A 17,917-nucleotide genomic window follows, 5' to 3' on the forward strand; every position below is an offset into this window, starting at 1 on the left:
AGAGCTGAATTCCAGAAGTGAGGTGAGAGTGAGTGCCCTTGACGTCAAGGCAGCATTTGACTGAGTGTGGCACCAAGTCACACACCAACCCGACTTGGAAATATATCACCATTCCTTCATCATCGCTGGGTCAAAGTCCTGGAACTCCCTACCTAACAGCATGGGAGAACCTTCATCACATGGACTGCAGCAGTTCAAGATGGCGGTTCACCACCACCTTCTCAAGGGCAATTAGGGATGGGCAATAAATGCTGGCCTTGCCAGCGATGCCCACATCCCATAAACGAATAAAAAAAAATGAAGTCTGCTTGCCTGCTTGAGCAATGCAGCCTGATTCTGTGGGCATGACTTCTCTCCCTGACAGATTTTGTGGGGGTGTCTTCTAGTCTCACAGACTGTTCCATGCGCGTCAACTCACGCTGCTCAGAAGCTGGGTTGATATCGATCTTCAAAAAAATTGTGCGCTATCAAGCAATTCGATGTCACAGAGCCCGCGGTAAGCATTTTCGTTAATTTAATTCGCAGGAGCTGCGGTGAGCGCTGCCTCGACGTTCTGCGTGATTTCTGACCCTTAGAGTTACTAGGAGTTGCCATTAGCTAGAGATTAAGGGAAACCCTGGAGTTATTACAATCCAGTAATCTCTTTGGAGGAGTTCAGAAATAAAACTAAACTGACTAGCAAAAAAGACCAGCAAAAATCTTAAAAAGACAAGTCTAAATGCATTGTGTCTTAATGCGCGGAGCATTCGCAATAAGCTCGATGAATTAACAGCGCAGATAGATATTAACGGTTATGATATAGTTGCGATTATGGAGACATGGCTGCAGGGTGATCAAGGATGGGAACTGAACATCCAGGGGGTATTCAATATTTAAGAAGGACAGGCAAAAAGGGAAAGTAGGTGGGATAGCGTTGTTAGTAAAGGAGGAAATCAATGCATATTGAGGAAGGATATTGGCTTGGAAAATCACGATGTGGAATCTGTATGGGTGGAGCTAAGAAACACCAAGGGGCAGAAAACGTTGGTGGGGGTTGTCTATATGCCCCCAAACAGTAGTGGAGATGTAGGGGAGGGCATTAAACAGGAAATTAGAGATGCATGCAAAAGGGTATAACTATAATCATGGGTGACTTTATTCTACATATAGATTGGTTAAACCAAATTAGCAATAATACTGTGGGGGAGGAAGTCCTGGAGTGTGTACGTGATGGTTTTCTAGATCAATATGTTGAGGAACCAACTAGAGAACAGGCGATCCTAGACTGGGTATTGTGCAATGAGAAAGGATGAATTAACAATCTTGTGCGGGGTCCCTTAGGGAAGAGCGACCATAAGAACATAAGACCATAAGAGACCATAAGAGATAGGAGCAGGATTAGGCCATTCGGCCCCTTGAGCCTGCTCCGCCATTCAATGAGATCACGGCTGATCTGATTTTTACCTCAACTCCATTTTCCTGCCTTTTCCCCATATCCTTGGACTCCCTTGCTGATCAAAAATTTGTCTAACTCAGCCTTGAATGTTTTCAATGACTCAGCCTCCACAGCTTTTTGGGGTAAAGAGTTCCAAAGATTCACAACCCTCTGGGAGAAGAAATTCCTCCTCATTTCCATCTTACATGGGCGACCCCTTCTTCTGAGACTATGCCCCCTAGTTTTAGATTCCCCCATGAGGGGTAACATCCTCTCAGCATCTACCCTATCGAGTCCCCTCAGAATCTTGTATGTTTCAATAAGATCACCTCTCATTCTTCTAAACTCCAATGAGTATAGACCCAACCTGTTCAACATGATAGAATTCCTCATTAAGATGGAGAGTGAAGTAGTTGAATCCGAAACTAGGGTCCTGAATCTAAATAAAGGAAATTACGAAAGTATGAGGTGCGAGTTGGCTATGATAGATTGGGGAACTTTACTAAAAGGGATGACGGTGGATAGGCAATGGCTAATATTTAAAGAATGTTTGCAGGAATTACAACAATTATTCATTCCTGTCTGGCGCAAAAATAAAACAGGAAAGGTGGCTCAACCATGGCTTACAAAAGAAATTAAGGATAGTATTAGATCCAAAGAGAAGACATATAAAATTGCCAGTAAAAGCGGCAAGCCTGAGGATTGGGAGCAGTTTAGAATTCAGCAAAGGAGAACAAAGAGATTGATTATGAGGGAAAAATAGAATATGAGAGTAAACTAGCGGGGAACATAAAAACTGACTGTAAAAGCTTCTATAAATATGTCAAGAGAAAAAGATTAGCGAAGACAAATGTAGGTCCCTTACAGTCAGAAATGGGGGAAATTATAATGGGGAACAAAGCAATGGCAGAACAATACTTTGGTTCTGTCTTCACAAAGGAGGACACAAATAACCTCCCAGAAATGTTAGGGAACCAAGGGTCTAAAGAAGGAGGAACTGAAGGAAACCAGTATTAGTAAAAAAAAATAGTGCTAGGGAAATTAAAGGGGCTAAAGGCTAACAAATCCCCAGGGCCTGATAATCTACATCCCAGAGTACTAAAGGAAGTGGCCCTGGAAATAGTGGATGCATTGGTGATCATCTTCCAAAATTCTATAGACTCTGGAACAGTTCCTACAGATTGGAGGGTGGCAAATGTAACCCCACTATTTAAAAAAGGAGGGAGAGAAAAAACAGGGAATTACAGACCAGTTAGCCTAACATCAGTAGTGGGGAAAATGCTGGAGTCTATTATAAAAGATGTGATAACAGAACACTTGGAAGGCATTAACAGGATTGGACAAAGTTAGCATGGGTTTATGAAAGGGAAATCATGCTTAACAAATCTACTGGAGTTTTTTGAGGATGTAACTAGTAGAATAGATAGGGGAGAACCAGTGGATGTGATGTACTTGGATTTTCAGAAGGCTTTTGATAAGGTCCCACACAAGAGGTTAGTGTGAAAAATTAAAGCACATGGGATTGGGGGGAATATACTGGCATGGATTGTTAATTGGTTCACAGACAGGAAACAGAGAGTAGGAATAAACGGGTCTTTTTCTGGGTGGCAGGCAGTGACTAGTGGGGTACCGCAGGGATCAGTGCTTGGGCTCCAGCTATTCACAATATATATCAATGATTTGGATGAGGGAACTAAAGTAACATTTCCAAGTTTGCAGACAACACAAAGCTGGGGTGGAACCTGAGCTGTGAGGAGGATGCAAAGAGGCTCCAATGTGATTTAGACAAGTTGGGTGAGTGGGCAAGAACATGGCAGATGCAGTATAATGTGGATAAATGTGAGATTATCCACTTTGGTTGTAAAAACAGAAAGGCAAATTATTTTCTGAATGGTGTTAGATTGGGAAAAGGGGAGGTGCAATGAGACCTGGGTGTCCTTGTACACCAGTCGCTGAAAGCAAGCATTCAGGTGCAGCAAGCAGTTAGGAAGGCGAATGGTATGTTGGCCTTCATTGCAAGAGGATTTGAGTACAGGAGCAGGGATGTCTTACTGCAGTTATACAGGGTCTTGGTGAGACCACATCTGGAGTATTGTGTGCAGTTTTGGTCTCCTTATCTGAGGAAGGATATCCTTGCCATGGAGGGAGTGCAACAAAGGTTTACCAGACTGATTCCTGGGATGGCAGGACTGTCGTATGAGGAGAGATTGGGTTGACTAGGCCTATATTAACTAGAGTTTAAAAGAATGAGAGGTGATCTCATCGAAACATATAAAATTCTAACAGGACTAGACAGACTAGATGCAGGGAGGATGTTCCCGATGGCTGGGGAGCCCAGAACCAGGGGTCACAGTCTCAGGATATGGGGTATGCTATTTAGAACCGAGATGAGGAGAAATTTCTTCACTCAGAGGGTGGTGAACCTGTGGAATTCTCTACCACAGAAGGCAGTGGAGGCCAAGTCATTAGATGTATTCAAGAAGGAGATAGATATATTTCTTAATGCTAAAGGGATCAAGGGATATGGGGAAAAAGTGGGAACAGGGTACTGAGTTAAACGATCAGCCATGATCATTTTGAAAGGCAGAGCAGGCCCAAAGGGCCGAATGGCCTACTCTTGCTCCTATTTTCTATGTTCTATGTACTTGTACTGGAGCTGCCCAAAATGTAAATACATTTTTAAACACGCAGTGGTGCTACAGCTGTGCCACTTTCAAATACATTAACACTGTCTGTATGTAGTATGGCCTGAATATATATTTATATTATTAACAGATCAAATATTTGTTACAATTTCATTTATCCAACATCAGATAACAACACCCAGCAGATATTACAGCCTATAAACTTGGCCGCGCAGCGACCATTTTTCAGGCGCTAGCTGGCCTACTAAGTCCCCAATATGGCGGGCCGGAAGAGCGTGCACATTTCCGTCTGGAAGTGCGCCGCCCACCATATTGGATAAGATAGATGCGCTGGCGGCAGGAGCTCTCTTCGGGAATATTTAAAGTCCAGAATAATTTATTTAAATTAGGGTCCTGCGCATCTTGCAGGACCTGTTTTCGAATTTCAAATGCCCCAGCACTTCACTCGCCACGTGCTGAACTCGCAGGAGTGATCCTCCTAACACCACTTTAAAAGAAAGCGGGCCACTTCCCCCACCCCCCCCCGGCAACTGATCGCTCCCCCAAATACATTGAGGCCGAGATTAATTACATTGCCATGTACGTTACTGGATATACGAGCTCCTGTTGAAAATTCTGCAGAAAATGAACAGAATAACGCATTGTTACGGATAAGTGAGTTTATTGCGTTTGGCAGCAACTTTGCTGAAATGTAGTACTCCTGCCTAAAAGAAAGAAAGAATGACTTGCATTTCTATAATGCCTTTCACGACCTCAGGCTATCCCAAAGCATTTTACAGCTACTTTACTTTTTTTTAAGTGTAGTCACTGTTGTAATGTATGAAAACGGCAGCTAGTTTTGCTCCCACAAACAACAATGATATAAATGACTAGATAATCTACTTTAGATGTTGAGGGATAAGTGTTAGCCAGGACACTAGGAGTACTCCCCTGCTCATCTTCAAGTAATGCCATGGGGTCTTTTACATCCACCTGAGAGGGCAGATGGAGCCTCGGTTTAACGTCTCATCCAAAAGACAGCAGTGCAGCACTCTCAGTATTACACAGAAGTACCAGCCTAGATTTTGTACTCAATCTCTGGAGTTGGACTTGAACCCACAATCTTCTAACTCAGGGTGAAAGGACTACCACTGAGCTAAGCCTATAAGTTTAGAAGTGTGAGGAGTGACATAACAGGACTATTTATTAGTTTTTGTTCCAGTTCTGAATTTTTAAGACTTGTAGATTTATATACACTGAGGTTACGTGAACTAAAGACCTTTAACTGCCACTCGAGAGAGAAGGCTGTGTACTATTCAGCCTGAGCTGCATTTCAAGCCAGGTTCCAAAGGATAGCGTTTTAACCCATTCTGCCACACAGTCAGAAAAGACTGCCACACTTTTGAAAGTTCTTACCAGCCAAAGCCATTGATAAACGAAATTCATCATTCAAAATCTGCAAAATCTCTTTGACTCCCTCTTCTCCCTAAAGATAAAATACACATTGATTTGTGTCAATATTTAGTAATTTCAAAATTTTACATCCACCAGTTATGTAAAAACACAATTTTAGGCTTGAGGGTATACAAGGTTGTAATATATAAAAGCTATATCATTTGCCTGCATCAATTAGTTAAAGAAAGCCTGATATTGTACAGTACAATATCACTGAGTCTGTCGCATAATTTCTGAACTTTATGACACTATTGCTGGCCAAAATAAGCAAAAAGGAAAATGTTCAGTCGGAATGCAAGAATTCACAAGGTTGCCACATTGTAGAATAACACCCAACCTGCAGCCTGTTGAAATCTAGTAAATGGCTGTTTATGTCATTTCTCCATTTAATCAGTTAGTTAGTTAAAGTCTCCTGTGCCTAGTAGTACATAAGGCAACGCATTTCTTTCACTGCTGTCTGTCCAGTGCAGGATATTTGACTCTACCAGAGTATCATCTTGCCTTACATCCAATAGATTGTGGTTCACCACGGCTGATGTTTACATTTGTAAGTCTATAACAGACTCGTCTTGTGTCTGGATTATTTTCACATGGACCGGTTGTTAGCCTGGCTCACAACCCCCTACCAAGAGGACGAGGCCTTTAATTTGGCTACTAGCTTTCGACCTGTCTGGCTTGGGTGGCCCTATCAGGAGTTATAACACCGCCAGCTCAGCTCTCAGTGTCAGAAGAGCATGCAAGCCTTCCCAACACATCAAGGTGCAGTCCCCAGGGATGGCCATTTCTCCAGGGAGGGGGGTTCTGCCAATCTTCCATGGAAGATACAGAAATATGCTAGGAGAACCCCTGCAGAAATTCCAGGTCCTGGTATTTTCAGAGATCTTTATTATCTAGAAATTTCTCCATGCATTATATTTATCCCACATGCAAAATCATAGCTGTGTACATTACTTTATCCATGAGATAAATGGAGGAATTTCTAGCCATAAATAATCTATTTCACCGCAGATGAAGTATAAGAACATAAGAACATAAGAAATAGGAGCAGGAGTAGGCCAATCGGCCCCTCGAGCCTGCTCCGCCATTCAATAAGATCATGGCTGATCTGATCCTAACCTCAAATCTAAATTCATGTCCAATTTCCTGCCCGCTCCCCGTAACCTCTATTCCCCTTTACTTCTAGGAAACTGTCTATTTCTGTTTTAAATTTATTTAATGATGTAGCTTCCACAGCTTCCTGGGGCAGCAAATTCCACAGACCTACTACCCTCTGAGTGAAGAAGTTTCTCCTCATCTCAGTTTTGAAAGAGCAGCCCCTTATTCTAAGATTATGCCCCCTAGTTCTAGTTTCACCCATCCTTGGGACATCCTTACCGCATCCACCCGATCAAGCCCCTTCACAATCTTATATGTTTCAATAAGATCGCCTCTCATTCTTCTGAACTCCAATGAGTAGAGTCCCAATCTACTCAACCTCTCCTCATATGTCCGCCCCCTCATTCCCGGGATTAACCGAGTGAACCTTCTTTGTACTGCCTCGAGAGCAAGTATGTCTTTTCTTAAGTATGGAGACCAAAGCTGACTTTTCGAAAAGGTAGGCAAAAAGGAAAAGCGGGGGTGGGGTGGTAGCCTTGATAATAAAGGATGAGATAAAGACAGTAGTGAGAAAGGATCATAGCTCAGAAAATCAGGATGTACAATCAGTATGGGTGGAGCTAAGCAATAACAAGGGGCAGAAAACACTGGTGGGAGCCCCCTAACAGTAGTTATAGTGTTGGGACAGAGTATAAATCAAGAAATTAGAGGAGCATGTAACAAAGGTAATGCAATAATCGTGGAGGACTTTGATCTTCATATAGACTGAGCAAACCAAATTGGCAAAAGTAGCTTGAAGGACGAGTTCATGGAATACACTCAAGACGGTTTTCTAGAACAATTTGTTGAGGAACCAACTAGAGAACGGGCTATTTTAAATCTAATATTGTTTACTGAGACAGGGTTAATTAGTAATCTTATGGTTAAGGATCCTCTGGGGCAGAGTGATCAGAATATGATATAATTTCATATTGAGTTTGAGAGTGATGCAGTTAAATCCGAAACTAGAGTCTTAAATTTGAACAATTATGTAGGTATGAGGGGTGAGTTGGCTAAGGTAGATTGGGAAATTAGGTTAAAAGATATGATGGTAGATAAGCAATGGTGAACATTTAAAGAAATAATTCATAATTCTTAACAAATATACAGTCTCTTGAGGAATAAAAACTTCCACGGGAAAGTGATCCAATCGTGCCTAACTAGAGAAGTTAAGGATAGTAATAGATTAAAAGAAGAGGCTTACGATATTGCCAAAAAGAGTAATAAGCCTGGGGATTGGGAGAATTTTACAAATCAGCAAAGGATGACCAAGAAATTGATAAAGAGGGAGAAAATTGAATATGAGAGTAAACTAACAAGAAATATAAAAACAGATTGTAAGAGTTTCTACAAGTATGTAAAAAGGAAGAGATTAGCGAAAGTAAATGTGGGTCCCTGAGAGGCATAGACAGGAGAAATTATAATGGGGAATAAGGAAATAGCAGAGACATTAAACAAATATTTTGTATCTGTCTTCACAGTAGAAGACATGAAAAACATACCGGAAATAGTGGGGAACCAAGGGTTTAATGAGAGTCAGGAACTTCATGTAATTAAGATTAGTAAAGAAAAAGTACTGGAGAAATTAATGGAACTAAATGCTAACAAATCCCCTGGACCTGATCGTCTACATCTTAGGGTTTTAAAAGAGGTGGCTGCAGATAATGGATACAATGGTCTTGATTTTCCAGAATTCCCTAGATTCTAGGATGGTCCCAGTGGATTGGAAGGTAGCAAATGTAACCCCACTATTCAAGAAAGGAGGGAGAGAGAAAACAGGGAACTACAGGCCAGTTAGCCTGACATCAGGAGTTGGGAAAATGCTAGAATCTATTATTAAGGATATAGTAACAGGACACTTAGAAAATCATAATATGATTAGGCAGAATCAACATGGTTTTATGAAAGAGAAATCGTGTTTGACAAACTTATTAGAGTTTTTTGAGGATGTAATTAGCAGGTAGATAAAGGGGAACCAGTGGATGTAGTATATTTAGATTTTCAAAGGCATTCAATAAGGTACCATACAAGATTAGGGCTCATGGGATTGAGGGCAATATATTGACATGGATTGAGGATTGGATAACGGATGGAAAACAGAGAGTAGGAATAAATGGGTCATTTTCGGGTTGGCAGGTTGTAACTATTGGGGTGCCGCAAGAATCGGTGCTTGGGCCTCAGCTGTTTACAATATATATCAATGACTGAGATGAGGGGACTGAGTGTCATGTATCCAAGTTTGCTGATGATACAAAACTAGGTGGGAAAGTAAGCTGTGAGGAAGATGCAAAGAGGCTACAAAGGGAAATAGACAGGTTAAGTGAATGGGCGAGAAAGTGGCAGATGGAGTATAATGTAAGGAAATGTGAAATTATCCACTTTGGTAGGAAGAATAGAAAAGCAGAATTTTTTTTTTTGAAAGGAGAGAGACGAAGAAATGTTGATAATTAGAGGGATTTGGGTGTCCTTGTACACGAATCACAGAAAGTTAACATGCAGGTACAGCAAGCAATTGGGAAGGCAAATGGTATGTTAGCCTTTTTTGCAAGGGGGTTGGAGTATAAGAGTAAGGAAGTCTTGCTGCATTTATTTAGGGCTCTGGTGAGACCACACCTGAAGTACTGTGTACAGTTTTGGTCTCCTTACCTAAGAAAGGATATACCTGCCTTAGAGTGGGTGTAAGGATGGTTCACTAGATTGATTCCTGGGATAAGAAGGTTGTCCTATGAGTAAAGATTGAGTAGAATGGGCCTATATTCTGCGGAGTTTAGAAGAATGAAAGGTGACCTCGTTGAAACATATAAAATTCTTAGAGGGCTTGACAGGTCAGATGCTGAGAGACTGTTTCCCCTGACTAGAGAGTCTAGAACTAGGGGTCATGGTCTCAAGATAAGGGGTCGGCCATTTAGGAATGAGATGAGGAAATATTTCTTCACTTAGAGGGTTGTGAATCTTTGGAATTCTATATCCCAAAGGGCTGGGGATACTCGGTCATTGAAGACTGAGATCAATAGATTTTTGGACACTAAGGGAATCAAAGGATATGGGGATAGGGCAGAAAATTTCTTATGTTCTTATTGGGTACACAGAAGAAAGAATATATTCACTAAAAAAATCTATGCTGTTGGATTTTATAATCCTATAAATCCTTTTGTTTTTGAAACATAAGCCTCATGAAATATTTTGATGGGATATCATTGAAGGGGACAAGAAATCACTACTCCTCCCATCTTGTATGAAAATTTGCTCACCTCTTCTAAAATACACTTGACCTCCAACGTGCTACCTAAGGATCTCCAAAACTTTCCTAAGACAGAGGAGAACATGGAGAAGTTGAAGGTTGACAACGATCAGGAATATAAAGCAATTAATTAATTACCTTGTAAGCAAGGCCCCAAACCACGGGCCGACCAATGAAAACGCATTTGGCACCAAGAGCTAAAGCCTTGAGCACGTCACTTCCTGTACGGATTCCTCCATCCAAATAAACCTCAATTCTTCCTTGTACCGTTTCCACAATCTCTGATAGGGCATCTATCTGCAAAAGTTCAAACAAGTATTACTTACTGTCTTTCAATCCATCTTTCTGTTTATAATTAAGAGTATTGACACTATTTTCCTAATTTAGTGGAATCAATTAAGATGTGGTAAAACTTTAGTTATATTGAATAATTTCTATATCTCTTCAAGCTAATCCTAATAATAGCGAAATGTTATAGAATTATGGCCTTCTCCATTGTTCTCCATGGCCTTCGCCCGTGAGGAGTTAGTGAATATATCTCATTGACCCGTCGATTTTACCTTGGGTAATTCCCCGCAGTGAAGCCACTGTGACAGGCAGCTCAGTGTAGGGAATCACGTGAGCAAACCTACATCCTAATACTCACAAGATCTTTTTTTGTGTAAAGAACAACTTCCTCCATTTTACTTTTTCAGGCAAATACACACACCATATTTTGCTGCTGCATACACCAGATTTTCCAGTAATTATCCAATTCAGTTTTTCACTTAAATACACTTTTGGGTCTTTAATTATGAGTTGCTCTTCCAGGGCTGAGTTACATGATTATAGAGATTGGTAAAGACAGAGAGTGAACCTCTAACAGAGTAAAGTGCTAACAGAGTGAAGATTTTCAACTGGGAATTTGGTGAATGTGGGAATTAGGTGCAGGGGGAGGAAGGAGGTGCTAAGTGATTTAAACCAAGGAACTATAAACTAATCTATCAACTTTTAAAACTTAAAAACAAAAATACATCAAATTTAAAAGACGTCTAAGACTGAGCGGAGCAAAGAGGGAGCCACGTGAGGAATCAAAAATCAAGTGTCAAAAAGTGACGTCACAAGACAAGGAGGAGCACTGGGGGTAAGTCAATATTTCATTCATTGGTTAGTGTTTTTCGTGGTTATTGCTCTTAGTGGTTAGTGTCTTTAGTGGTAGGTTAGTGTTTTTTAGTGATTAGTGTTTTAGTGTCAGATAAACAGTAAATTGCCTTAAAGCCAAACAAACAGTTTAAATAACTGTAGCTAACATGGCAGGACAGCTGGGGCCCATCGCATGCACATCCTGTGCCATGTGGGAACTCCAGAACACTGTGCCGCCAACTGCTCAAGCTCGAGCTCACATTTTCTGAGCTTGGGGGCGACTGGTGTCACTACAGTGCATACAAGAAGCTGAGAGTATTGTGGCTAGCACATTTCAGGAGGTGGTCACCCCGCAGCTACAGAAAGCTCAGGCGGAGAGGGAGTGGGTGACCACCAGACAGATTAGGAGGAACAGGCAGGCAATACAGGAATCCCCTGGGTGTGTGGCACTCACAAACCGGTATTCAGTGTTGAATACCAGTGAGGGTGTTGACACCTCGGGAGAGTGCAGTCAGGACCAAATCCACGGCATTGTGGGAGACCTGGCTGCACAGGGGGGCAAAAGAAATGCAGTTGTTATAGGAGATTTGATAAGTGGGGGATAGACAGGCATTTCTGCAACCATCGTTGTGAGTCCCATACGGTGTGTTGCCTCCCTGGTGCCAGGGTACAGGACATCACAGAGGATGCAGAACATTTTGAGGGGGGAAGGGGAACAGCCAGAAGTCGTGGTCCATTTGGGAACCAATGATATAAGAAGGAAAAGGGCCGAGGTCCTGCAGTCAGAGGGTCAGGAGCTAGGGAGGAAGTAAAAAAGCAGGTCCTCAAAGGTAGTAATCTCTGGATTACTCCCAGTGCCACGTGCTAGTGAGTATAGGAATATTAGGATAAGGCAGGTTAATGCGTGGCTGGAAAAATGGTGCAGGAGGGACAGCTTAAGATTCCTGGGACATTGGGACCAGATCTGGGGCAGGAGGGCAAGATGGACGGGTTGCACCTCAACAGAGCTGGGACCAATGTCCACGCAGGGAGGTTAATTAATGCTGTGGGGGAGGAATTAAACTAATTTGGCAGGGGGATGGGCACCAGGACGAAACAGTAGAGAGGAGAAACAAGGTGCACAAAGCACTGGCAGGGACAAGTAGCACTAGAGTTAAGAATAGTTTGGAAATAGGAAGGATCAGACAGCAGGCAAATGCGAGGCAATCTAAGATGAGTTAAGAGTGTGTGTGCGTAAATACATGTAGTGTGGTAAATAAGATTAGTGAGCTGCAGGCTCAAGCTGCCACATGTGACTATGACATACTGACAATAACAGTAAGGCCACACTTGGAATACTGTGTACAGTTCTGGTCACCCTATTATAGAAAGGATATTATTAAACTAGAAAGAGTGCAGAAAAGATTTACTAGGATGCTACCGGGACTTGATGGTTTGACTTATAGGGAGAGGTTGGATAGACTGAGACTTTTTTCCCTGGAGAGTAGGAGGTTTAGGGGTGATCTTATAGAAGTCTATAAAATAATGAGGGGCATAGATAAGGTAGATAGTCAAAATCTTTTCCCAAAGGTAGGGGAGTCTATAACGAGGGGGCATAGATTTAAGGGGAGAGGGGAGAGATACAAAAGGGTCCAGAGGGGCAATTTTTTCACTCAAAGGGTGGTGAGTGTCTGGAACGAGCTGCCAGAGGCAGTAGTGGAAGCGGGTACAATTTTGTCTTTTAAAAAGCATTTGGACAGTTACATGGGAAAGATGGGTATAGAGGGATATGGGCCAAGTGCAACTGGGACTAGCTTAGTGGTATAAACTGGGCGACATGGACATGTTGGGCCAAAGGGCCTGTTTCCGTGTTGTAAACTTCTATGATTCTATAACAGAGACCTGACTTAAAGAAAGGGAGGATTGGGTACTTAATATTCCTGGCTACAAAGTATTCAGGAAGGTTAGGGAAGGAAAGGCGGTGGTGGGGGTGACAGTATTGATCAAATTGAAAGGGATGGTGTACTTGAGGGTTCAAAGACAGAATCTATTTGGTTAGAATTAAGGAACAATAGAGAAGCTATTATGCTACTAGGTGTATACTATAGGCCACCAAACAGTGGCAGGGATATGGAGGAACAAATTTCCAGGCAAATTACAGAAAGATGCAAGAACTATAGAGTAGTGATAATGGGAGACTTCAATTATCCCAATATAGACTGGGACACTAACAGTGTAAAGGGCAAAAAGGGGGAGGGATTCCTGAAATGTGTTCAAGAGAACATTTTGGAACAGTGTGTTTCCAGCACAACGAGGAAGGAAGCAGTGCTAGATCTAGCTCTGGGGAATGAAATGGGGCAGGTGGAGTGTGTTTCAGTGGGGGGAACATTTGGGGAACAGTGATCATAATATCATTAGGTTTAGAATAGTTAGGGAAAACAAGAAGGAACAATCAAATGTGAAAATGCTTAACTGGAGGAGGGCAAATTTTAGCGAATTAAAAAGGGATCTTGCCCAGGTGGATTGGAATCAAAAATTGGTAGGCAAAACAGTAATTGAACAATGGGACGCCCTCAAGGAGGAGTTGGTTTGGGTACAGAGTAGACACATCCCTACGAGGGGGAAAGGAAGGGAATTAAAAGCTAGAGTTCTCTGGATGACTAAAGATATAGAGATTAAAATGAAACAGAAAAAAGTGACTTATGGCGAATGTAAGTTTCATATTACAGTAGAGAACCAGGCGGAATACAAAAGTACAGGGGAGATCTAAAAAAATGGGAATAAGAGGGGCAAAGAAAAAGTATGAGAATAGATTAGCGGATAAATAAAAGGGAACCCAAAAAACATATAAATATATAAATAGTAAAAGTGTAGTCAAAGGATGGGTGGGACCAAGTAGGGTCAAAAAAGGAGATCTTCTTGTGGAGGCAGAGGGCAAGGTTGACGAACTAAATTAATACTTCACATCCATCTTCACTAGAGAAGAGGATGCTGCAGTAAAAGAGGAGGTAATAACGATATTGGATAGGATAAAATTAGATAAAGAGGACGTACTTAAAAGGTTGGCAGTACTTAAAGTAGCACAATCACCCAGTCCAGATGGGCTGCATCCTAGGTTACTGAGGGAAGTAAGGGTGGAAATTGCGGCAGTTCTGGCCACAATCTTCCAATCCTCCTTAGATATGGGGATGGTGCCGGAGGACTGGAGGATTGCAAATGTCACACCCCTATTCAAAAAGGGGAGAGGGATAAACCCCACAATTAACATCAGTGGCAGAGAAACTTTTAGAGACAATAATCCAAATTAAAATTAATTGGCACTTGGAAAATTATAGGCTAATAAATGAAAGTCAGCACAGATGTGTTAAAGGAAAATTGTGTTTGACTAACTTGATTTAGTTCCTTGATGGAGAAATGGAGAGGGTTGATAAGGGTAGTGCGGTTGATGTTGTGTATATGGACTTTCAAAAGACATTTGATAAAGTACCACATAATAGGCTTATTAGCAAAATTAAACCCCATGGGATTAAAGGGACAGTGGCAGTGTGGATACCAAATTGGCTAGGGGACAGAAAGCAGAGAGTAGTGGTTAACGGCTGTTTAGCAGACTTTTTTTTAATCATTCACAGGATGTGGGGGTCGCTGGCAAGGCCAGGATTTATTGCCCAACCCTAATTGCCCTTGAGAAGGTGGTGGTGAGCCGCCTTCTTGAACCGCTGCAGTCCGTGTGGTGAAGGTTCTCCCACAGTGCTGTTAAGTAGGGAGTTCCAAGATTTTGACCCAGCGACGATGAAGGAACGGCGATATATTTCTAGGTCGGGATGGTGTGTGACTTGGAGGGGAACGTGCAGGTGGTGTTGTTCCCATGTGCCTGCTGCCCTTGTCCTTCTAGATGGTAGAGATCGCGGGTTTGGGACGAGCTGTCAAAGAAGCTTTGGCGAGTTGCTGCAGTGCATCTTATGGATGGTACACACTGCAGCTACTGTGCGCCGGTGGTGAAGGGAACGAATGTTTAGGGTGGTGGATAGGGTGCCAATCAAGCAGGTTGCTTTGTCCTGGATGGTGTCGAGCTTCTTGAGTGTTGTTGGAGCTGCACTCATCCAGGCAAGTGGAGAGTATTCCATCATACTCCTGATTTGTGCCTTGTAGATGGTGGAAAGGCTTTGGGGAGTCAGGAGGTGAGTCACTCGCTGCAGAATACCCAGCCTCTGACGTGCTCTTGTAGCCACAGTATTTATGTGGCTGGTCCAGTTAAGTTTCTGGTCAATGGTGACCCCCAGGATGTTGATGATGGGGGATTCGGCGATGGTAATGCCATTGAATGTCAAGGGGAAGTAGTTAGACTCTCTCTTGTTGGAGATGGTCATTGCCTGGCACTTGTCTGGTGTGAATGTTACTTGCCACTTATGAGCCCAAGCCTGGATGTTGTCCAGACTGGAGGGAAGTATACAGTGGTGTTCCCCAGGGGTCAATAGTAGGACCACTGCTCTTTTTGATATATATTAAATGATCTGGATTTGGGTATAAAGGGTATAATTTCAAAGTTTGCAGATACACGAAATTCAGAAATGAAGTAAACAATTTGGGGGGTTGTAACAGATTTCAGGAGGACATTGAAAGACTGGTGAAATGGGCAGACACATGGCAGATGAAATTTAATGCAGAGAAGTGTGAAGTGATGCATTTTGGTAGGAAGAATGAGGAGAGGCAATATAAATTAAAGGGTACAATTTTAAAGGGAGTGCAGGAACAGGACATACTCAAATCTTTGAAGGTGGCAGGACAAGTTGAGATGACTGTTAAAAAAGCATATGGGATCCTATGCTTTATTAATAGATGTGGAGATGCCGGTGATGGACTGGGGTTGACAATTGTAAACAATTTTACAACACCAAGTTATAGTCCAGCAATTTTATTTTAAATTCACAAGCTTTCGGAGGCTTCCTCCTTCGTCAGGTAAATGTTCAGGAGCTCCTTGAAGCCTACGCATTTATACATCACAGAACAATACATGGTGTTTACAGACTGCCCCTGCAACTGCCCGTTGCCAAGGCAATCACCGTGTTCAGACAGAGAGGTGTCACCTGCAGAACCCCCGAATACACATTCAACAAAAAAACAAACAGGAAAAAAAAACAGAGAGAGGCAGAAACATCCGGAAGGCAGAGAAAGCCAGCAAATGACCCATTATATTAAAAACAGATAACATTTGTTCGCTGGTGGGGTAACGTGTAGCGTGACATGAACCCAAGATCCCGGTTGAGGCCGTCCTCATGGGTGCGGAACTTGGCTATCAATTTCTGCCAACGTTGTCTACCTCATACGTTGCAGGAAAGGATGCCCCAGAGCATGGTACATTGGCGAGACCATGCAGACGCTGCGACAACGGATGAACGGACACCGCGCAACAATCGCCAAACAGGAGGGTTCCCTCCCAGTCGGGGAACACTTCAGCAGTCATGGACATTCATCCACCGACCTTCGGGTAAGCGTACTCCAAGGCGGCCTTCGAGACACACGACAACGCAAAATCGTCGAGCAGAAATTGATAGCCAAGTTCCGCACCCATGAGGACGGCCTCAACCGGGATCTTGGGTTCATGTCACGCTACACGTTACCCCACCAGCGAACAAATGTTATCTGTTTTTAATATAATGGGTCATTTGCTGGCTTTCTCTGCCTTCCGGATGTTTCTGCCTCTTTCTGTTTTTTTTTCCTGTTTGTTTTTTTGTTGAATGTGTATTCGGGGGTTCTGCAGGTGACACCTCTCTGTCTGAACACGGTGATTGCCTTGGCAACGGGCAGTTGCAGGGGCAGTCTGTAAACATCATGTATTGTTCTGTGATGTATAAATGCGTAGGCTTCAAGGAGCTCCTGAACATTTACCTGACGAAGGAGGAAGCCTCCGAAAGCTTGTGAATTTAAAATAAAATTGCTGGACTATAACTTGGTGTTGTAAAATTGTTTACATTTATTAATAGAGGCATAGAGTACAAAAGCAAGAAAGTTATGCTAAACATTTATAAACACTGGTTAGGCTTCATCTGGAGTATTGTGTTCAATTCTGGGCACCACATTTTAGGAAGGATATCAAGGCCTTAGGGAGGGTTCAGAAGAGATTTACTAGAATGGTGCCAGGGATGAGGGACTTCAGTTATGAGGAAAGACCGGAGAAGCTGGAGTTGTTCTCCTTAGAATAGAGAAGGTTAAAGGGAGATTTGATGGAGGGGTTCAAAATCATGAACAGTTTTGATAGAGTAAATAAGGAAAAATTGGCAGAAGGGTCAGTAGCCAAAGGACGCAGATTTAAGGTGATCGGCAAAAGAGCCAGAGGTGACATGAGGAAACATTTTTTTACGCAGCGAGTTGTAATGATCTGGAATGTATTGCCTGAAAGGGTGGTGGAAGCAGATTCAGTAGTAACTTTCAAAAAGGAATTAGATAAATACTTGAAGGGAAAAAATTACAGGGCTATGGGAAAGAGCAGGGGAATGGCTCTTTCAAAGAGCCAGCACAGGCACAATGGGCCAAATGGTCTCCTCCTTTGCATACCTACTATATGATATGATACTATGATATGATATATATACTGAGCCGTGCAGAACAAGCAGGTCTCAGGTTCTTTATCTGGTCTGTGCTAAGTCTGAGTTAACTGGGAGTGGTGCAGGGAATTACAACTGGTCTCAGTGTCCACGGGCTAAGAAAAGAAAAACATTCTGTTTTTGATAATTATCCAGTGACTGCTTAAAGTGCACATTCATGGCTGTCAGTTGAGGGCAGGATCAGGCTCAGCTATGATGGCCCTGCTTTCAATAGCCTGCTGATTTCCACTATTAATGCTCACATATGGGGCACAATTTTAAAACAAATCTGCGGGTGCGCTGGGGGGGGGCAACGAAAATCATGTCTTTGAGGAGCGGGCAGAAATCATGTCTTCGAGGAGCGGGC

The 17,917-nt window shown here is 42.5% G+C and overlaps 1 protein-coding gene across 3 annotated transcripts in view; it reads right to left on the reverse strand.

Annotated features, from left to right (window-relative positions):
* Nucleotides 1-17,917, reverse strand: part of hao2 (hydroxyacid oxidase 2 (long chain)) — an 82,054-nt gene that overhangs the window by 2,166 nt on the left and 61,971 nt on the right. For all 3 annotated transcript variants that reach the window (XM_067992968.1, XM_067992969.1, XM_067992967.1), the window contains exons 6-7: nt 10,007-10,165; nt 5,455-5,524 (exon numbers count right to left, since the gene is read on the reverse strand). In XM_067992968.1, the coding sequence (XP_067849069.1) occupies nt 5,455-5,524; nt 10,007-10,165 (229 nt within the window). The remainder of the gene's footprint in view (nt 1-5,454; nt 5,525-10,006; nt 10,166-17,917) is intronic.

Source organism: Heptranchias perlo, chromosome 11 (assembly GCF_035084215.1).
Source record: "Heptranchias perlo isolate sHepPer1 chromosome 11, sHepPer1.hap1, whole genome shotgun sequence".
NCBI classification, from domain to species: Eukaryota; Metazoa; Chordata; class Chondrichthyes; order Hexanchiformes; family Hexanchidae; genus Heptranchias; species Heptranchias perlo.